Source organism: Poecilia reticulata, linkage group LG9 (assembly GCF_000633615.1).
Source record: "Poecilia reticulata strain Guanapo linkage group LG9, Guppy_female_1.0+MT, whole genome shotgun sequence".
Lineage (NCBI taxonomy): Eukaryota > Metazoa > Chordata > Actinopteri > Cyprinodontiformes > Poeciliidae > Poecilia > Poecilia reticulata.
Genome location: NC_024339.1, coordinates 14715935 through 14737923, shown reverse-complemented (window position 1 = coordinate 14737923; position 21989 = coordinate 14715935). Strand labels below are relative to the sequence as shown.

Genomic DNA, 21989 nt, shown 5'->3' with positions numbered 1-21989 from the left:
AACTCTGTTCAGTAAAAGGTTGCAACACAAACTTGGAACATTTTGTTTCGGATTATTTTACAGTCAAGAGTGGAATTTTTAAAATGTCCTAATTCTTAAAAGCTTTCTGCTTTCCGTAATTTAGGTAAATCTGTCCATTCAGCAGTAAAGCATTTGTTAGTGATAAATACAGTTTCTTACTTATAGAAGTCAAACGCATTTTAAACTAACGATGATGCAATTCTTGCACAAAACATCTTAATTAAATTCTATGGAATTGGCTGAAAAAAAAGTGATCCGTAGATGAATTTTTCATCCATTTAAACAAGGAAGACCTCAGTTTGTAGGTGAAAGGTCAAAGCTTTGACCTCCAGTGCTAATTATACCATTTTCAACACATCGGTAAATTTAGGATTTTTCTTTGATTTAAATGAAAGAGGCCAAAAATACAGATGTTTGATGTGCATCTCTAAAAGACAAATATTCTGTTTTATTTGTCACTAACCCTTCTTAAGTTTAAAATAAGTTTTGAGTAATTTTAGAAGAAAGTTTTATGTTTAAGCAATTTAGACAAATTATCAGCTTTTAGAAAAAGCTGATAATTTGCAATTATAAATTATATCCAATTATTATAATTATTCTAATTATAATAAACACTGCTTAACTTACATCTATGGTACATTTCAACGCTGTCTTTACACAGACATCCAACAGTCTGGACACCGGTGCAAAAGGTTCACTTTACTTAACTTTTATGGGTCCTAACCTCAGAGTTATAAAAAGCTCTGACCTGCCTTCTGTTAAACTACCTGGCTTGATAAGAGCAGGAGGCCTTCACCATTATCATGCTACTGTTAGTTTTAGAGGTCACTCACTCCTCTCTGGATCTAATTTTAGGTCTTTTTCTAATTTTAAAAATGCTAACGTGGAACTCTGTGACCCATTGAGCAACCCTGTATTGCACAATAGCTATCTGGGTAAAAAAAAAAAGAAGAAGAATTTTATAGCAAAGCTTCTGTTTGGATTTATTTAACTTGTGTTCTAAAATAGATAAAATAGAACTTCAAAAGCAAAAGGGAAAGTGTTAACGTGACTTAACTTTCTTATTTTGCCCATAAATTATTGTGATCAATCAAATAAATCAAATGCATGCATTATTGCATCATCATTTAAAAAAGAAACCTAGATTGCCCAGAAAAAGACTCTGCAACAATATGACTTGCAACAGTTATTATAATTTACGTGGGTATATTTAAACTTCTAAATAAGCTTTTCATGTTTTTCTCATACTTAGTCAAACTTTCTAAGATGAAAAATGAAAAAAATTCAAAATTAGAATCTGTAGTTTCTGAAATATGGTTATTATAATAGGTAAGAAATAATAAAATGAGGTTACTATATAAATTATTAATGTTTCTGGACTTTGTGTATACCTATTATGACACAAATTAAAAATTATGCAAATTCAATATTAAGGAAGCTTTTTGAGGTAACTAATATATTATTACTATTTGTTACAGTTTGCTATGTAAATCGTAATATTCATTTACTGTAAAACGGCAATTACATTGTTACGATAATCAGTGAAGTTCAAATTAGCTTCTGTGCACAGACCTTGGACCCGATGTTTGAAATCAGGTCACATGGAGGATTTAGGGTTTTTTCTTACATACCAGTCTTATCTCTGAACCACTGTGGGTGTGTGTGTATGTGTAAACTTTCATCAGCAGATGGGATGGGGCTGAGGAAAGGGGAGGGCATTTCAGCACATCCTGCCCACTTCACCTGGGCATAAAAACGGCCAGGGGTCTCAGTGACACTCACACTTCACCGCCTCTGGATCCAACCACACACACTGGGTGGACACATACTCTCTATTCTCAGAAAATACATCCAAGCTCATTTTTAACCAAACTTTCCAAGATGCCGTGCATCAGCAGCCAACTCGACCAGATGATGAAGCTCCCCGGTAGCCACAGTGACGTGGTTGAAAAACTCTGCATGGTAAGATATGCTTTCTATCTGCAGCTTGAATTTTTTTTTTTTAAGTTTAGGACTGCCTAAACCTTGTGAAGGAAATTTCAAGATTTTTTTTAGTACTCCTCAATTTTCCCAGGACCTGTGCTTCACCTTGTCCAACACAAAAGCTTGAGAGTTGGGAAAGATTTCCTTTTGTGCTTCTCTTTACCACCTCTGTTCTTCTTTGACTGCAGGTGGAGCAGATCCTGTCTGAGTTTAGATTGAACAAAGAGGAGCTGGAAGAAGTCATGAAGAGGATACAGCATGAAATGAACAGAGGACTGCGTTTGGAGACCCACCAAGAGGCCAGCGTCAAAATGCTTCCGACCTACGTCTGCTCCACCCCCGAGGGATCAGGTAGGAATTCACTCTGTATAAAGAGAAGGAAATAATCCTTTAAAACTTTAAAATTGAAGTGAACAATTGTTTACGAAGTTTCAAATGTAAAAATTAAAACATGTCCTTCTTTGGCTTGATAGAAGTGGGAGATTTCTTGGCTCTTGACCTCGGAGGGACAAATTTCCGTGTGATGCTTGTGAAAGTGGGTGAAGACGAAGAGGGAAGTTTCAAGGTGGAGACGAAGAACCAAATGTATTCCATCCCTGAAGATGCCATGACGGGGACTGCTGAAATGGTCAGTGAAAACTGCTATTTATCTTGTTTTTACGCCACCATTTGTTTGCCTTTTCTTACTTACAGATACTCAAAACACTTCAGCTTAGCTTGGAATCTGTGGATATTCAACCATCTTAACTTGCTGTGCTCTGATATCTTTTATTTTTCTGATTCTTTCAGCTGTTTGACTACATAGCAGAATGCATGTCTGACTTTTTGGACAAACACCACATCAAGCACAAGAAGCTTCCTCTGGGTTTCACCTTCTCCTTCCCTGTACGACATGAAGACCTTGATAAGGTACAAATATAGTTTTTCTGTTAGTAAACAAAATCATCCCTCATTTTGTAAAGTTCATCCAACTAAGGGTGCTCATGTTTTTTTATTCAAACAGGGAATTTTGCTTAACTGGACCAAAGGTTTCAAGGCCTCTGGGGCTGAAGGGAACAATATTGTTGGTTTGCTCAGAGATGCAATCAAGAGACGAGGGGTGAGTACATTTATACATTTTTCTCGATTTAAACAATGTTATCGTCTGCATACAGGGCAAACATTCTAATATGTTACATTCTCATCATGCAGGAGTTTGAGATGGATGTGGTTGCCATGGTGAATGACACAGTAGCAACCATGATCTCCTGCTACTATGAGGACAGAAGCTGTGAAGTCGGAATGATTGTTGGTAAGAAGCCATAAACACATGCAAATGTTCATGCTCAGCAGAGTTGTAAACCTTTGGAAGGAGCTTGAAGTGAGACGAGGGGAAGTGTTGAGTCAGTACTAAAAAAAGGTTAATTTATTTATAAAAAAAAGATAAAAAACACGTTTTGGAGACTAATAACTGGTCATAAAAATCCAAGCAACAATGCTTTGTTTGCTCTCCAACATAACTGTAAATGTTTTTTTAAATTAGATTTATTTGGAAAGAAGAGTGAGAGTTGGTAACACTGAGCTGACACAAACTCATAAAATGACAGAAACTGATGTGTTTTTTTGTGTGTGTGTTAATCTTCAAGGTACTGGCTGCAATGCCTGTTACATGGAGGAGATGAGGACTGTGGAGCTGGTGGAGGGGGAGAAGGGCCGGATGTGTGTGAACACTGAGTGGGGAGCATTTGGAGACTCAGGCGAGCTGGAGGAGTTCAGGCTGGAGTACGACAGAGTGGTGGACGAGACCTCAATCAACCCTGGACACCAGCTGTGAGTAAAAAAGATGCATTAAAATTAAACATTCAACACTTTCACATGGGCACACATGTTGTTTGTATTAGGCCCTGCAACCTTCTCAAATTAGTTAGTGAATTTAATCAGGACAAGGGTCAAGACACGTGCCGTCCACTCTGACCCCGCCCTCCATTCTCCATCTCCTGGTGTTTTTATGAATTAAGCATCCATCTATGGCAGAAATCACCTGACCCTAAACTGTAGTCTCTGTGAAGTTGCCGAGCTACCAGCTGTTTTCCTCAGGATGTAGGCAAATGGACAGAGCTTTCGTACGTCAGTGGTCGGTCAGTCGGCAGGTGGAGATGTCAGATTAATGACCCCTTTTGGCTTCTCGCCGTATTGCCTCCAAGCTTAATGGCTGTTTACCTTTAATGCTGGCTGCTGAGTTCAGTCTCAGCCTTGATGTCTCCTTCCTTATCCGGTCATCCTCAGTCTCCCAACCTTCATACTGAAACATACATCTATTATCATGACACATTTATTGTTCTTCACCATCTTTTTAATAACACGTCTCCCTCTGCCTTGTCTTGTTAATGCAGGTATGAGAAGATTATCAGTGGAAAGTACATGGGGGAGCTGGCGAGACTCGTCATGATGAAGCTGGTGAATGAGAACCTGCTGTTTAACGGCGAAGCCTCAGAGCAGCTGAAGATACGAGGCAGCTTTGAGACACGCTTTGTCTCCCAGGTTGAAAGGTAGGCATCAGCAGCGAGTGATGGAAAAACATTTTACTGATATCGCTCATAAAATGCATTCAAGCAGAGAAATAGGAAATGGTAGCTAGGCTACAGATGCTTTAAAGCAGATAAAAAAAGAAACTTTAGTGCTGCTGAGAACTTTAGAGGTTGATATGGAAAGCCAGTGGTCTGTGTTTTACTACAGTTGTTATGTATTGCTAAATTGAAGAGAACTTAAATGGGTCATGTATGTAACAGGCCCAATTAAAAGCTATATGAGGTCCTACACAGAAATTGATTCAAACTTCCAAACTGAAAAAAAAGAAGAAAATAACAACTATCTTAAAGCAGAAAATAAAAATCTCAAGTCTCTCTTTGGGGCTCCTGTTGGTTTGGGAAGGCATAAGCAGCTGATTTGCAAGCATTTTACAGTTTAAATAAGATATAAAAAAACAACAAAAACAGGAAAATTTATTTTTGAGAACTGCTTTCTAAAATGTGACCCTTTACTATGTTTTAGTGACTCTGGCGACAGAAAGCAGATCTACAACATCCTCTCCTCTCTGGGCGTCCTTCCCTCTGAGCTGGACTGCGACATTGTGCGTCTGGTCTGTGAGAGCGTCTCCACTCGCTCTGCTCATATGTGTGGCGCAGGTCTCGCTGGGGTCATTAACCAGATGCAAGAGCACCGCGGCCAAGATACCATGAAGATCACAGTCGGGGTTGACGGATCCGTCTACAAGCTGCACCCTTAGTAAGTGTCTTAGCTGTCTCAGTAAGTACAAATATGAGTTCAAGTAACATTAGTTCGTCACAGATGTAGACTGCCTTATACTAACAGTGGTGCCTCTGTTTTACAGTTTCCGTGACCGGTTCCACCAGGTCGTCAGGGAACTCACCCCTCATTCTGAGATAACCTTCCTGCAGTCGGAGGAGGGCAGCGGGCGTGGAGCTGCTCTGATCTCTGCAGTGGCTTGTAAGATGGCATCATGGATCTGAAGAGAGGAATGCACTGAAGAACAGCAGAGAAAGCTCAGAATTAGGATGTTTGTGAAATCCTCTCCAAAGATCTGCTGCTGAGAGTAGTGGAATAGAGCACTTGCTGCTCACAGATTTGAGGACAAAGAGGCCTTTAAATATCTTGTGAATACAGCCGGTCTATAGTGTCATACCATCCTGTAGCGGTTGTATCGTTTCTGACCTTATACAACTTGTTTACTGTTGCATTTGAAACTTTAAGTGCCACAAAAGCTAATGTAAAATACATGCACTGGTTATTTGGACCGATTTTAATGTGTATTGTAAAATGTAGCAAAGTAGCTCATGTACAGCACAAATATTTTGTAAAAGCTATTATCAATCAGTACTAACTCAAATTCATTGCTTTCTTGTCTAATTTTGTTTGTAAGCATTAAAATATTTGTTATTGTTTATTTAAAATTTTATGTTTACATCCTATTTACTTTGTTAGCATGTACTGTGTACTTTTTTCTTATGTGTAAGATGAACTATGCTTATACCTAAATGTAAATAAAACATCATAATTAAATATTAAGTTTTGTGTTTGACTGATTTATTTATGAGATATTTTATAATAATTAATCAGATCTCAAGTGTGTCAGCAGGTCAAAACAATTATCAAACCACAACAAATGGGAAAACTATGTCTTAATGTAGGTAGTGGTTGAACCTGAACATAGCTGAAGAGAACTTAATAATGAAAATAATTCAACAGGAAAACACAACGAGCCAGGACACAAGAACAGCACAAACAAACGGGAAAAACCATGAAGTTAATGGAAGAAACCAGCAAGGAGTGAGTGAAAAAGAGAGCATTATATACTGGGAGCCTGATTACTTAACAACCAATACTAATTGAAAACAGGGTGCAGCTGTGAGGAGAGAGCAGAAGGCTAGCTGAGGGAGAGAGACGGCTCAGAGAAGCAGCAAGGATTAAACAAACTGGGGAAAATATAGAACATATCTGAAAGGAATAAAGAACTGAACAAGAAATAAACTATTTCTAAATAAAAAGAGACTGATCTGAAGCAGGACAGAAAAGCTGCTTTGCAGACACAAAGGCAGATCTAATCAGGAAATAGAAAACAATGAATAACTAATATTAAGGAAAGACAAATGTAAACACAAGAGAAAAAAACAAAACAACAAATATTTTGACACATTGTGCAATGTAAACTCTTCAAACAATAGTAATAATAATAACACAAAATGAATTAAACCAAATGTGACATTTCAGTGTTTTTATGATTACTGACAAAATAATCTAAATCATTATTAATATCCTGGGGTCAGTTTGATATTTGTAATGTTTGTTTGATTGCCTGTCAGAGGTCAGAGGTCCCTTTCTTCTGTCTGTCTACAGCTCTATATCCGTCTTACCAAGCCCAGAGGAATCCAGCGTACTTCACCTCTTATCAAGCAACCTCAGTGACACACAGAGAGCCCACATGGCCATGTAAGGGGCTCCACGGCCCACTGCAGGCTATGATAGGAGGGTGTCTGATAAGATGGGCTGAACATAAAACCCTATGCAGCATCGCAAATTGGCCGAGAGTCTACATGCATTCATTCAGACATGGTAAGTCAATCGAGGTTTTGCTTTATTTTAAATTTTATGTTTACATCCAGGGCACTGATTATTAACTACGTTTTTGTTCGGCTGTCATAAAAGCATCTGAATGCTTCGGTTTATCTTCTCAGGCAAGTAAAAAAGCCTCCAATAAAAGGCAGAGGGGGAATCAGAAGTCTTGCTCCAATGTGTTTTCAATGTTCGAGCAGTCGCAGATACAGGAGTTCAAAGAGGTAAAGCAGTGCTTACGGTTCCCTAAAAATATTATTTTTTGTTTGTTTTTGTTTTTATTTGAGTACACTAGCCATACTTTTGTGTAGAATCAACTAAACCCACTGTATGTTAAAACGTTTGAGCTGCAAGTGCGTGGATTTCTGGAAAACTGGGCAATGGACATTCAATATAAGAGTATTGCAATATTTACTGAACTCACAAGTAGTAATTGTGCACAGAAACTAATCAAAAGGAAAAATTGAAACAAACAAAAAAAATTGATCCATTAGTTTCCCTTTGCTTCACCTCCAACGTGACTTTGGAGGTCATCAGAGTAAGGTTAAATGTAAGGTTAAATCCCTTACAAGTTAAAGCCAATTTAAATGTTTGCAACATTTACAAAAAAAAAAGATCAGTTTGATATAAAATGACCCAAATAATATACAAATCAAGCAGAATTAGTAGTTGAGGATTTGAAATAGTAAAAAAAATTCCAAATTTTCTTAAGCATTTAAAAAATAGATCTAAACATATCAGATGATTAGACGTATTAGACCTTTTTATTTTTAACTTGAAAGTCTGGTATTACAAAAAGAAGAAATATTTTTAAAATAACATTTGTGAATAGAAAATTTCACAATTAAGACTCATGAATTCACCCTAGTTTGTTTTATTTATTTGTGTACAGCAGAGCTCCAAATGCAGCTAAAATTACGTTTATTCAGAAGGGGTTAAAAAAATTGTGTAGTTTTAATAATCTCTGCCGTAATTTGAATGAAATAGTGATTTCCTTCTAGACCTAATTGTTAGTTGAAATCGTGTTTTTTTTTTCACCTCTTAATATTTTTCTGCAGGCTTTTGGCTGCATTGATCAGGACAGGGACGGGGTAATCAAGAAGCAGGACCTGAAGGAGACCTACGCTCAACTCGGTGTCTAATTTAATTTGTATACTTAGGGCATGTTAATAGATGTATAAGTATTGAATAAACAATCATTTTCAATCTCCACTAAGTTACTTGATGTACCTGCTGAGCTTATTTTCATCAGACTTACTTACTGTGTGCTCACCAGGAAAACTTAACATTAAGGATGAGGAGCTGGAAGAGATGCTGAATGAAGGGAAGGGTCCGATCAACTTTACTGTGTTTCTGACACTTTTTGGGGAGAAACTCAACGGTAAGGGATTTTTATAGTAGTGAATATTACATTTGGAATTTCTTTGAGGAACTTTCAAATGATTTTCTTTGTCATCTTTCAGGGACCGATCCTGAAGACACCATACTTGCTGCTTTCAAACCTTTTGACCCCAATGGGACTGGTTTTGTTAATAAGGATGAGTAAGATTCATTTTACTGTTTGGTTCTAACATTGCTCATATTAGACTTAGAATTTATTGTTTTTTTCTTTATGTTTTTTTGTTGTTTTCTTTTTAGGTTTAAACGATTACTGATGAATCAGGCTGATAAATTCACTGCAGAAGAGGTCAGTTTTCTTTTTTTTAAATGCATTTTCATTTACAAAGTTATAAAAATTTGGTAACGATAAGCATAAAAGTTATTTTGTCATCAACATGTAGGTGGAACAGGCATTCACTTTGGCACCAATTGACCCAATCGGAAACATCGACTACAAGCAGCTCTGCTACATCATCACACATGGAGATGAAAAGGAGGAATCGTAACAGGCCATATCTGCAGTCAAGAAACATGGCTACTGCTGAGGAATAACTATTGAGAGATAAAGTAGATTTTTTAAAGATATTTAAAGTGGTGTATTACGTCAACTGCCCTTCTGTTCTTATGAGAAAATGCTGTACTGAAAGACATTAAAAATAAAGTGCTGGACTCCCTCCAAAAATGAGATAAACAATTAGTAAAATTATTATTTGGTCTGGAAATGATTTGGTGATTTGATTTGCAAATAAATACATCCCATTTGATAGGATCTGACATGTCTCAAAAATGCTCTTAACTTCTTCAAGTTTGAAGCAAACCTGAAAACATAAGATATTTAATTGATTCCAAAGGGAAATGTTGTTGTAACTCATATTAATTCCAGTTCTTCTAAAGAGTCATTGTAGATAACGATGGAAAGCTCTCCTGTAGGCTACATACTAATATGAAAAAGTGTTCCAAAAATGAATGTTTCCAGAACAGAAGCACAACGAAAAAGATCAATAAAGCTATAAGCAGTGTTCGCACCTTCAGGTAAAAGGTTGATTTCAGTAAAGTAATACGTGTTTGAAGATCCCTAGTTAGAATCTTTTCGTTTTGCTTTGTTTTTGTTTGGTGGCTCCGTTACCATGGATTCAAAAACAAACAGCCCCATAAACTCTTTAGCCAAATTTTCCAACACATGAATTAAAGCCCAACTGCCTTGGTTGGGAATATTTGCAGTTTCTTCTTTTCACAACGTCATCATTGCAAAGAAGAAGGTATGCTTCTTTTACTGTCACCTCCTTTTTCCCCTCCATTTTGTTTCTAACCTCTGTGGTTCTGCTGGCAGAAATGCCTCTTGTGCAGACAGAAAAAACCAACCTAGATGTAAAATCGAATCCAAACAATAATAAGGACCCAGATTCACTGAAGTTTCGAAAACTAAAGCATCAGGATGAGACCTGTATGATAAGGTGAGAATCAGTTAACTTGCTTAAGCAGTTTATGTTCATAAATAAGAAAAAGTGCCAGATGTTTAGCATTTTCAGTGCTTTGTTTATTGCAAATCTGCAGCTCCATGCTTATTTATTTTAACCATCTTTGAGTATTGTTGTTTTTTTTATTATTTTGTTGAAATCGGTATCATTAGAATTTTATACTTGTACAAATAGTTGGCATACCCTTCTAGCTCCAGATTTTTTCTCTTTGGATTAAAGGAGCTAATTTTAATCATTACGGCATTAAACATTTATAAACATTTATTCTGTCAGCAGCTGTTCGACCACTGACATAAAACTCACACCAGATGTCAGCAAGAACCCAAATAAGGAAATAATTTGAAGCACATTAGTCTACAAAAGAAGGATTGGTTAAGAGTTATAAATAGTGCAGGGAATAAGTCTAAAGATGTTGTTCTTGGTAATGATAACTTAAAGATATCTTTGGGAAAGAAATAACTAACCACCTTGATAATGTGGGATTTTTGATATATTCTACCACAAAAACTGTTTTCAAATCGTAAAAGTTCAGGGAATCATTTATTTCCACTGATTTTCAACTGGAGATAAGTGAGGTGATTGACTGGGCCATTCTGGCAGTTTTAATCTTTCTTTTAAGACAAATGTTGTGCTGCTGGGAATCCTGCCAGTACCACATGCTGTACCACACCACGTCTGCAGCTGCAACGTTCCCCTTTAGGACAATGTTTTTGAGGTGATTCATAGATGTCTTCTCCCTCCAAACATAATGTGTTCAATTACATCAAAATATTTCTGCTCTGACTTTATCCAACAACATTCTTTCACTGGTTTGTCCAAATCTTCTGCAGCAAACTTTATGCAAGTTTCAAGCTTCTTCTTCTGCAGTTTTGCGCAGCAATCTTGTGGATGGCACTTTTAATTATTCTTTTATTTAATTTACTGTTGGGATTCATAAAGTGTTTTTGAGCTGAATTGACTCCCACATCAGAAATATGATGAGGAACACATGGTTGTGTCAGGTCTGTGGTGAAATGATGTTTCCACTCGCAGATTAAGGCTCCAAAGACACTCATGGGAATACTAACAACAGTAAGATTTACAATAATAAGAATTTTTGTGAAGGTCTTCTTGATATTATTGTTCCACTTTATACCATACCTTGGTGATGAGAAGCCTTTTTATAGGCCAGCTGTTAATATCAAAGCAGTTGTTATTAATTTACTCGTAACAGAAGAAGGAATGCTTTCTAAATTCGGTAGATTTGAGCAAACTGTTGCCAAGAACTGGTGTGAATTTATGTAAATGGCCCTATTAGAAATCATTGACATTCCCAGTGCTTATTTTACCACCTGTGTGTGTATGTAATCTGCTTTAAACAGGTTTGAGGAGCTTAAAGTTAGCTTAGATGTACCGCCGAAGACCCCCTGTCCCATAGAGGTAAGTGAAATCATGATTTAGAGGCTTTCCTATTACTCCTATGCATGTAGACATACACAAGATCTGTACATTTTATCTCTTTTGATTTAACAGTGCAAAATCCCAGCTAACCTCGGCCTTCAAGGTGAGATACACACACAAAGTATCAACTTAAATTTTCCATCAATGCGATATGGAGGTTTTAACGATTTATTAATTTATCACATCAGTAAAGTCCTCCATGCCGGCCAGTGTGATCCTGAACGGAGATGTGAAAAACTAGGTTCAAAATTGAACCTATATTCAATAGGAAATCCTTTTATCAATATTTAAGGCCATTCATAAACTTGCTCCTCCATATCTCTCTGACCTTGTTTATGTTCACATGAAGAACATGAAGTAAGATCTTTTTGTGAATAGAAGTGGATCTTCTTCCTCCATCCACCGGTCTGCCCGTGTCACTACTACGGGTCATAGAGCATTAAGCTGCACTGACCCTCATCTCTGGACTAACAAGGCTTTTTCGATCTGATGCCTTCTGCTCTCGCTATTCATTTAATTTTATTTTACTTTTAATTGAAGGATTTTTTCATAGTGTCCTTGAGTGTCAAGAGAGACGTCTATAAAATGTATCATCATTTGGACAGCTCATCCAGCCTTTCACCCTCTCCCCAAAGTTTGTTGACTTTTGAATCCACTAACAAGCTCCAAGAATATTTCTAAAGCACAATTCTTGGGAAAATTGGTAGAGTGAATTTAAATTGGTTGGTTTCCTGGAACAGACTCAGGTCAGTCATTTAAAAAAAAAAAAAAAAACGCATTTTAAAGTAAAAGCAAAAGTTGACCATATGGGAAACAATAAGAATGCTTTTTGGAGGAGTATAATTGAAGCTTTTAAATCTGGAAATTAATATACCACATTATTGAGAATAGTGGTGGAGGCATCATGTTTAGGACTGTTCTGCTGCATATTGCAATGTCGGTGTAATAATAAAGGACTAACTTCAAACTCTGAAACTGTACCTCAAATCAACAGAGAGACAGATGAAACTTCTGGAATGGTGTCCCCAAATGTCATTCCAATTGAATAAATATGTTCTATGTCACAAAGAAAGGTCTGCACTGCATATAAAGAAATTTAAATGAATTCTACCATTTCTGCTAGAAAGGATAGACAAAGTTCCAGGAAGATGCACCAAAATATTGTTGATGACTGATGACAACTTGGGGGATTGTGGTTAAGGATTCATGCAGAACTGTCAGCTGATATAAGCATTAATCAATCTTTATGACCTTATGTAAGCGTCCAATTAGAAGAAACATTAGTTTTTCTTAAATTTGCTTTCAGTTCCTAGAGAGAAAACGACTCAGACAAGCGTCTGCCAGCGGTGCGTGGACCACAACGGAGCAAGAGCAACAGCAGCAACAGCAGCAGCAGCAGCAGCAGCAGTAGCAGCAGCACAAAGACCCGAAACAAGGCTGTGTGTTATACTGTGAAACCAACACTTCACCCTGATGTTCAGTCGACTGGACTGTTATGCATAGTATCAATCACTGAGAATAAAACCTTCTGCATCTGTTTTTGTCTGTGATTTGTTTTTTACTCTTAAGAGTTGGGAGGACCCTTTTCCATTTTAGGTAAGAAATACTCGGCAAGGTTTCAGTGTTTCTTTGGCCCTTAAGTGGAAATCATAACAGAATTATGTTATTTTTCAGTGTTATTTTTGCAGTTAAACTGCATAATAAATATACAAAGGTAATTCTATTTTTAAATCACACAATTTGTTTTTTTCCCCCCTCCTGATTAATTATGTGAACTAATAAACAGGACTTATTTAGACCCTTGCATAATCACACAGATAACATGCAATCTGTAAACTAAAATTTTTAAAGTAAGAAAAGAACCATTTCACGAGTCAGTTTTCTTCAAACACACATTTCAGTCCAAACACTGAAGTTTTTCAGCAATAATATTCAATTGCAATAACAGATAAGCAGCAAGGCAGTTCCTTTTTCTGCCCTAGCAGCTTCAATATTGCACATAATGTCACTGGCTTGGTTTCCGCTTAGCTGCTCCTTATAAGTCCATTCGGGCAATCATGGTGTCCATACAATGTGAAAACCAAGGAGTAAATTTGTCTATTTCCATCATGTCAAAACAAGATGGAGGTCTTGTCCCTTGTGCTGAAAGTTGATCTCAGTCACTGTTGCTGCTGCTGTCGTCTCCGACCACCATGCTGCTGTACTTTTTCTGCTGCTGCTCCTTAAATGTGTCCTTCACCTTCGCCCTCTTCAGACCGCCGTCCCTGCAGAGCCACAGATCAATTCAACGTTTCAAACCCACTGCAACTCTCACCATCTTGGATGTAAAGGTGTCAACTGTTTTACAAGACAGTTTTGAAGTTTGAGTTTTACTTGTAAGTTTAGGAATAAAGCTTCAACTGTTTGAGATCGTTTGCGAAGAAAAGAGGTCAACGCTTACCACTGAAGGTCTACCAGTCCTCCTTGGTGAGCTATGGCAGATTTCACTCTGTTGGCAAAGTGGACAGCATCCTCTCCCTCCTAACATTCAACAATAAAGAACAAACAAAGGATATTTTTCTGAGTAACAGCTGACCCACTTTGTGGAGGTAGTGAGTTCTTCCGAGGCTGTGAAACCAACCTGTTGGTGCATGGCTGGAAGGTACCAGACGTTACAGACTAGAGCCCAGCTCGTCATCATCCGCAGCAAGTAGCTCACCATGCTGTACTTGGAACTGTTCCAGAAAGCATCTCCGAACTTTGGGTCATACTAACAATGGACAGACAAGCAAAGACTTCGACTTCCCAGAACATTGGCATACCTTATCGATTTCTGAACCAGCTTAGATATGTTTAGGATGACAGCTCAAACAAGTCGTTAGAAGGCCAAAACTGATGTATGACTTTATATACACTACTCACATTAAAATAAAAAATATATATACCAGAAAAGTACCTTGATGGCTACAGGATATATCGTTGCTCCAATTTCAAAACTTCCCTTTTTAAACATCATGACAGACGTGTTGTTAACACAGGTACCTGTAGAGAAAAGACATGCAGGAGATGAAAGGGAATAAGTTGTGTGAGGTTTTTGTTTTTTCAAATAAACATTCAATATATGTTCATATTAAACAACAGTTAGCTTTGAAACTTTAGCTAAAATAACAGCCTTCCATGAGTTATTTCTAAGAATAAACATCAAACATGTAACTGGGTAACATGATGTAACTGGGTAACATGGTCAAACTTACCCTCTGGAAATATTAATATGGGAAGCTTTGTCTTGTCATTCACATGGTCTGTTAACCTGGAAACAAATCAAAAGGTGAAGGAAAACCTCTGAGACCAAAATAAATGTACACCCTACGGCATCTGAAACAGGATCCTGGGCTCTAATCTGGATGAGTCACTTTTCAAAATTAAGCCATGTGGTCGTGTCCGGACAGTACAACACACAAAATCTTCCGACATGCTTACTGCCAGAAATACAGCAACTAGAACAACTGCATAAAGACAAGCAAGCAAAAGGTCCAATGAGAAATATTCCACGAAGTAAGTGAAAGCTTACCTTTTGGTCACTAGATGGCGATCTTTCATCTCAGACCTCTCAAACCAGACATGAGGGCAGGACCTCACCATGGCTCTCTGAACAATCCCCATCAGACCTCCATGCACCTGCCCCACCTGAAAACCACAAGCTGCCCTGTCAAAGTTCACACTTCAAAGATTACAGAAAATTGCATGTAATAAATGTGGAGGTGTTGGATTCACTCCAACACCTTATTTATTTTAACATTATCACCCACCATAGCATAGCAGCCGTCGTTGCAAAGTATGACGATGTCAATAGGACTGGTGTGATTGGCCACACAGATTCCTCCTTTTTTGGGTCTATTCTCTCTGCATTTAAAAAAATAAAGTCAATGTCAAATTTAAAATAAAAGGGAAATGTATTCCTGAAGATACAAATGGAGCAGCTCCAGTTCTCAAGAGCTGCTATCCTGCAACTTTTAGATAAATCAGTCCTCCAACACATTTGAATCTAATGAACAGCAGGTTACCAGGTCTCTGCAGAGATCAATGACATGATTATGAGGGGATTCAAACATTTTATTCAGAGGGGATGAATCTAAAGGCTGCAGGATAGTAGCTCTGGAGGATGGGCACCTCTGCAATAGAATGTTTAATGAGAAATTACTTGTTGTGGTAGCGGATAGTAGCAGAAAGACCTCGAGCACAGATCCTGTAGCACATGACATGGACCCACTCACTGAGCCAGAACTTTACCCTAGAAATTAACATTCAGATCAAAGCATGAAATTGGATTAATGAGCAAGAAATTCCCTTTGTGTGGAACAATTTTTAAACCTGAAAGACTTTCTGATCACCTGCAATTTGGAAGGAATCCAACCGCAGACGTTCCAATCACCAACCAGGTCAGCCCGATGCCGGCCAGTGTGATCCTGAACGGAGATAAGAAAAACTAAATGTCAGAATGAATGAGACGTGAAAGGCAGAAAGCCACAAAGGTCTGGCCTGGAGACATTTTTTTTTGTACCAGAAGATTATAAACATGATCTAGCCCTTTCATATTTGACGTGGAGTCCTGATAAGAAGTTAGCAAAGACTCATGGTTGATTATAATTTAATATTCATTTAGGGCTCTTACTAATTTAATCCAGCCTTATTTCCAGCCTGATGATGATGATACAAAATAAATCTTCAATAAAGCCTGAAAATAAAAACTGTTCTTCAGTGAAATTAACACGACACTCAAAAACTAAAAAATACAGTACTTTTTAGTGAAAAGGTGAACACATTTTGATTTAGTTATTTGGGAAACCTACTAAAGCAAAAGTTTCTTAATATAATCCAGCTTGTGTATGATCTATTCAGTAGCATCACTGCTGATGACTTATGACAGCTTCCTTCAATAGAAAAAAAATCCTGTTGGGACAGAGTTTCAGTCAGGTCCAGCTCTGGACTTTCAACCTTTGCGTTCTTTTATAGATTTGTTGCTGCACTTAAGATAACGGACACGGCGAATGATCCAATGTAGGTCAGGGGATTTCACTTTCAGGATGGAGAGGAACAGTTTCATCTCTAAGGCATTACTGTTTGCTTTCCAACTTGGAATTGTGCGCAAACGATTGTGTGTTTTGGACCAGGAAACTGCTGGTCAGTTTTTATAAAAGTAGTCAAACCCACTAATGTTAAAAACAGAAGGCTGCCTGTTCTGCTGCTTCTGCTCTCACAATTATGTTTCCATTTCCCAATACAGAATTTAGATTTTTATCTGTTTGCTTATTATCTTCATCTGAGGTTGTCAACTCTATGACATGAAGAGTGTTCAGATAATACAGTACATGAAAAGTGCAACAAACTGTAATATTAACAAACATGATCTTAATGTCAGAAACTTAGTTGCCCTGTGTTTTAGCCCTGTTTGTTGGCATAATTAGAATAATGTTATCATTTTGGGAAAGCGATAAGGAAAGAACAGCTGATATCAGATATCAGTCATTTATACTGAATCAAAAGAGTGGAGTGGGTGTTATAAAAGGGAGTGGAGCCTGAAATCATTCTTCTTTTGTTAATATGTTAGGAAACATGCTGGTGTCATTCCTTTACTTCAGAGGGCCTTCACAGGCTGCCTCTAGTAAGATCACAACAAAATGTGTCAAGACCCTCAAGCAGAGAAGTTTGACAACTACGAGAAAAGCTTCTGAGGCTCAAGACAGTCAAGCAGGTGCAGATTTATCTTCTAAAGACTAGTTAGCCAAGAGATGTGATTGGCACAAACACAGAACCTGCTCAGGTACTGAATGGTGACAGATAGGTGTAATGCTTTAGGATGGAGGTCTGATGTCAAGAGAGGCAAAACACATTAAGGACAGATTGACATTCTGCAGGAAGCACCAGGACTGGAGTGCAGAGGATTGGGGTAAAGTTGTTCTCACTATACCCACTTCAGACTGAGTGGGGGAATCTGGAAAAAAAAATATCCAGAGAAGCTAAGGTGAAATGCTACATTGAGCTTAATGTTGTGCTGAGAGCAAAGGATACCGGGCCAATTATGAACAGAGTTGCCTCTCATTCAAGAAAGTGGGGTTGCTCACATTTTGTCTAGCAATATTGGTATGATTAAAGAATGGTATGGAAACATCTTCCAAGGTTACTTTGCACAATGCAATGTTTTTTGAGCATGAGGAAGCATTAAATTTCTATTGATGATTTCTCAGAAATCAAAGCATTGAAATTTTGGAGCCAAGGCCAAGAAACCTTAAACCATTGAGAATGTAGTTTGAACAAACTTGATGTATTTCTCAGCAAAAGCCCTTGAGACTAATGAAATGTTTATTATTGACTTCATATACCACTGAAACATTTCAAGTAGAAACGTTTGTAAAAGTTTCTGTTGGTCTCAACATGTCTGTCCAACATCGCTTTTTCATTAAAACAAAGATTGCCAGACATTCACAATTTAGGTTTGAAAGTCTCCTCAACAATCTTTAACGGTATTACTTCCTTTCTTTTCTAACAACAGACTAAAATTTTGATTTTGCTGTCAGTAGGTCATGTAAAGTACTTGTTTACCTAAGAGGGGCGAGGATGCAGTATCTCACAAAGATACCAAGGCCATAGACCAATGTCAGCTTCAGACTGATGTATTGGAAGTCATTGTGGGTGCGAGTCAGTAGATTCCAGGATACCAGCTCCTCAGAGGTGAACCGCTGGGTTACCTTTATTGTAAAACAGAGAATAAAAAAAAAAAATCAAGCCAAGACCTGTATGAGTTGAAAAAAGAGACAAATATACTTTTAGCTTAAAATCTAGTAAGCAAAAATCAAAGGCACCTCATCATCTACAATGCTCTCAATTCCCCTTCGAGTGAAATAGAAACAGTCGCTAAGTGTGAAATCGCCTCCTACTGGCGGTTTGGGTCTACTGCGTCGGAGTTCCCCCAACTCTTTCTCCATCGAGCCGTGTTCCCTTTGGATGAGACCTGATGAAGAAACAAACAGATAAAGTAAGAGTCAAAGTAAAACTCAATCACCTGATAGCAATCTGGATGAATTCCTCTCCATATCTCCTCAGATTATCCTGATTGGAAAAAAACCCAAACACAAAGCAAAAGGAAAAAGTTTACTTAAAGATACCTTTAGCAACAGTTGATTAAAATGTAATATTTATTCAAAAAGAGAAACCAAACTTTGTTCAGTTACAGTTTTTCACTTATGTTTGTTTTTCCTATTTGTTTTCTATGTTGTTCAGATGCCTCTCATGACGTCACATAAGAAAACTGAGTCCATTTTACTATATCTATTTATATTTTTCTTCTTGCTTCATCTTATTTGCATGTTTTTATTTGAATTTTACTGGTCAAGGTGTTTAGCTGCATTCTGCACCATTGCAGCATTTGAGTCTTTGTTCATTTGAGGAAAATTCAGATCAATTCTTGCACCTTTTATGGAACGCTAATAATACTTTCTGCTGGAAAGTACCTTAAATTCAAATTTTCTCTTAGAGGCTTTACCAGTTCTCAAATAAACTTCATCATGCAAAGAAGTGCTTCGTTTAATGACTGAAGCTCACTCTAAGGCAGTAAAAGTTATCTATCTTTCTCCCTGAATTATCTTTGGTACAGTTAGCCTGACAGCACAGCTTCAAAGTCCAAAACCTGATTTACCAAAGTCTGTGTTGGATACTTCAAACCTTTTGAACATTTATTTTTGAAGCATTATTAATTACCATTCTTATCCACCGTGAACAGCGTGCCAGAGACACATTTGGCCTCTACAGAGACCTAAAAAGCAGTTTTTGCTGACAGCTGCTTTGTATTTATATGCTGCTGCAGGAATCATACCATTACCAGCATGGCATCAGATAAGAAGTTGAGTAATTGTGTCTTTTGAGATACTCTAGGCAGGGTTGCCAGACCAACTTCACCTTGCTGCATAAATGTTTCTGTTCCTGAGTCATTGTCTCTGTATCCCTAAAAACATAATATTTTAACTTGACAAAGTAAAGATATTATTAAACTATTGTAGGATGCAAGAAAAAAATAGTGCCAGCTTTTGCTAGGGAGCAAAGCACCATGCCCATTGCAACATGCCTGTCCAGACTTGCAAAAGAGAAATCCAGTATTGCAACAAAGACAATTGGGTCCCTAAATCTGTATTCATGTTTTACAGTCAAGAACACAGACAGTCTCACCATTAGATGCAGAAGCTTTAGCACTTTCTTCTTCTGCGTTTGCTTTCTGTATGTTCAGAGTGGCCCACTGTGGAAGAGGTCACACAGAAGACAAGTCAAGTGTGTATCGGATTACCTGGAGGATTTTAAGCATGAGGTTTCATGTGACCATACCTCTAAAGTCTGCACCAGGATGTTCATGTAGGTCTCAGAGATACCCAGAGAAAATCCAAACATAGCTGGGATCATAATGAGGCAGACAATAAGGTAGAGCCAGATCTCTGTGGCCCAAAGGACCCCTGCCCAGAAGTTCTCCATCCTTCACGTTATTCCCTGAGGTTCACCAGCCCTGTGGCTCAGACACAGTGGGTTTTCTGCAGGAGACAAAGAAAGAAACAACTCTTAATGTGCAGTTTAGGTTTATCTCATGTAAAAAAAAAATAAAAAAAAAAAGTAGTACTCAACATTTATTTATGCAGTGAAATGCAAAGGCAATATAAACAGGAAATAAGCATAAAGTCCTCAAACTAGCACATGTGATTCAACTAAGTTCAAAGTATCAAAAGGTCATTTTACAACCACTGGCACAGACCCAGTCAAACAACCACAGATCAATATTACATTTAAACATTTGTGCTTACAGAAATAAATGGAGCAACCAGATATAGAGCGATATCAAAGACTAAAGCTTTCCCTCACTGCGTTAGTTTTCTGAAATCACCAGCGGCAGAAATTCTCAGATTACAACAGCTCAACTTACGCACCAAGCTCCACTCCATGTTCTGGCTGTCTGAGGACTGAACAGGACACGCAGAACAAGAACACGCCCATTTACTACTTGAACAAAGTTCACGGATTCCGGGTCAAACAGCGCCCTCATGTGTTCAGCTAGGAAAGAGCAGACACGTGGACCAGGACCAAAAAAGCACTTTCATCGACCATAAATGTTCCTGCCATGAAGCTAGCAGGGAACTAGATTATTCAGATGTTTCTCAGTAAATTAGAATATCATCAAAAAGTATTTTTACCTGTATTTCAATTAATGTACCCCATTATGTGAGTTTAGAAACACTATACTCCCATCAGTAAGCAGCACTTTTTGCTTCCAGATTAGCTGAGTACTCTGTAGACGTCAAAGACACGAACGTCATTTCTAGAGAATGATTCAGAAAATGAATGAATTCAGCAGCAATATTTTTGCCTGTACAGCAGATTTGATGCAAAGTGATGAGACAACATTTGTTTCCTTGGAAGTAACCATGTTGGGAAAACCACCACTTCCCATTAAATGATGTGATTAGGCCTTTGATAATTAACACAGAGCTAATAGTACAGTCAATCAAAATACAGTGTTAATGAAGTTTTCATGATTAGGTTATATTTCATTATCCTGTCATGCAATTAGTTGTCTGACATCTGATCACTCAATAAACCCAAGTACAGACTCATTCAACTATTGCAAATACAAATATATATATTTTCTTTGCATGAAGCCACAAGATTGAAACAATACTATCTATTTACAATTCTAAAAAGAAAATTCTAAACGTAATCTATTTAACTTGAAATTAGTAAAAGAAAAAAAGCTTACGTATGCTGCAATATTTTCACATCAAAAATATGTTGAGGTCAAACATCTTCTTTCCTGTTTAAAATAAATATTTATTAAATATTCCCCTTTTAGCATACCATGCAACCACTTATTTACTTTTAAAACAAATAAGTGCTCATCATCTGTTTTATCATAGGAATAGCACTTTAATCTTGACCTGAAACTACCACAAAGCCTTCAGGGAGCCAGACAAAAATAAAGGGGCTCAGACAGATTACTCACCCCAACACTTGGGGAAGCCGTAATGAGGAATGTGTGCAACAGTCTCCCTGCGTCAATCCCTCTCTCTCCCACCTAAAACTAACAAAAGATCTTGATAATTCTCCAGGTTCAAAGATTTCACAGTCTGATGAACATTACTGTAACTGGGGGATGTAAAGGGGTCAGTTTAGGTTTGGTCTCTGTGAGCAATAGGATGGTAATTCATACTGGGATTATTGTACATCCAGAGAACAATCTGGATATATTTGCAGAAATGTGACCTGGAAAAGCACATATTATTTAAGAATTGTAAACTTCTTCATTTAAACATTTGGAATCCATTCAACCAATAAAACATTTAGAGCAAAACTTCAATATGGCTTTTTCAGTCAAAGTTTGCCCATTCCTAAAATAAGGCATCCATGCCTGTAATATATCACCAGACAACATGCTATTTGTTTTATAATGCTGTGGGCGTGTTAACTCCAGTGAAGGAACTTGCTTGTTAGTTTAAATATAGCTGCTTTTATCCCAAGTTTCCATGCAAAGAAATCTTTACTTCTGCTACATATTGGCTGCACTGGTTC

General features: G+C 37.6%; 3 protein-coding genes and 1 long non-coding RNA gene across 5 annotated transcripts; 2 read left to right on the top strand and 2 right to left on the bottom strand.

Moving 5' to 3' along the window:
- The first annotated feature begins 1767 nt into the window (after positions 1 to 1767).
- Positions 1768 to 6045, top strand: gck (glucokinase (hexokinase 4)). The gene is made up of 10 exons (XM_008418108.2): positions 1768 to 1983; positions 2193 to 2355; positions 2478 to 2632; positions 2794 to 2913; positions 3008 to 3103; positions 3196 to 3295; positions 3630 to 3813; positions 4377 to 4532; positions 5035 to 5268; positions 5375 to 6045. Exons 1-10 carry the CDS (start codon positions 1903 to 1905, stop codon positions 5511 to 5513), a joined length of 1428 nt encoding a protein of 475 aa, XP_008416330.1. The 5' UTR covers positions 1768 to 1902; the 3' UTR covers positions 5514 to 6045.
- On the bottom strand, positions 3724 to 5479 carry LOC103470004 (uncharacterized). Its single transcript, XR_534437.1, has 3 exons — positions 5414 to 5479; positions 4204 to 4285; positions 3724 to 3811 (listed from the first exon to the last, which is right to left on the bottom strand). It is a non-coding gene; the product is annotated as an uncharacterized LOC103470004 (long non-coding RNA).
- An 890-nt stretch (positions 6046 to 6935) lies between the features above and the next one.
- On the top strand, positions 6936 to 12949 carry myl7 (myosin, light chain 7, regulatory). Its single transcript, XM_008418107.2, has 11 exons — positions 6936 to 7113; positions 7236 to 7337; positions 8172 to 8247; positions 8390 to 8494; positions 8577 to 8655; positions 8752 to 8800; positions 8895 to 9752; positions 9824 to 9947; positions 11333 to 11390; positions 11484 to 11514; positions 12718 to 12949. The coding sequence occupies exons 1-7, from the start codon at positions 7111 to 7113 to the stop codon at positions 8997 to 8999; spliced, it is 519 nt and encodes a 172-aa protein (XP_008416329.1). The 5' UTR covers positions 6936 to 7110; the 3' UTR covers positions 9000 to 9752; positions 9824 to 9947; positions 11333 to 11390; positions 11484 to 11514; positions 12718 to 12949.
- Positions 12950 to 13241: 292 nt separating this feature from the next.
- Positions 13242 to 20411, bottom strand: agpat9l (1-acylglycerol-3-phosphate O-acyltransferase 9, like). 2 transcript variants are annotated; one of them, XM_008418105.1, is made up of 14 exons: positions 20354 to 20411; positions 19764 to 19963; positions 19611 to 19677; positions 18251 to 18399; positions 17991 to 18136; positions 15782 to 15856; positions 15592 to 15681; positions 15200 to 15293; positions 14962 to 15077; positions 14645 to 14700; positions 14347 to 14432; positions 14032 to 14160; positions 13852 to 13931; positions 13242 to 13675 (listed from the first exon to the last, which is right to left on the bottom strand). In XM_008418105.1, the coding sequence occupies exons 2-14, from the start codon at positions 19905 to 19907 to the stop codon at positions 13567 to 13569; spliced, it is 1341 nt and encodes a 446-aa protein (XP_008416327.1). In that variant the 5' UTR covers positions 19908 to 19963; positions 20354 to 20411; the 3' UTR covers positions 13242 to 13566. The 2 variants fall into 2 exon arrangements, with proteins under 2 accessions (XP_008416327.1, XP_008416328.1); XM_008418106.1 differs by lacking the exon at positions 20354 to 20411 and adding an exon at positions 20231 to 20334.
- Positions 20412 to 21989: the final 1578 nt, after the last annotated feature.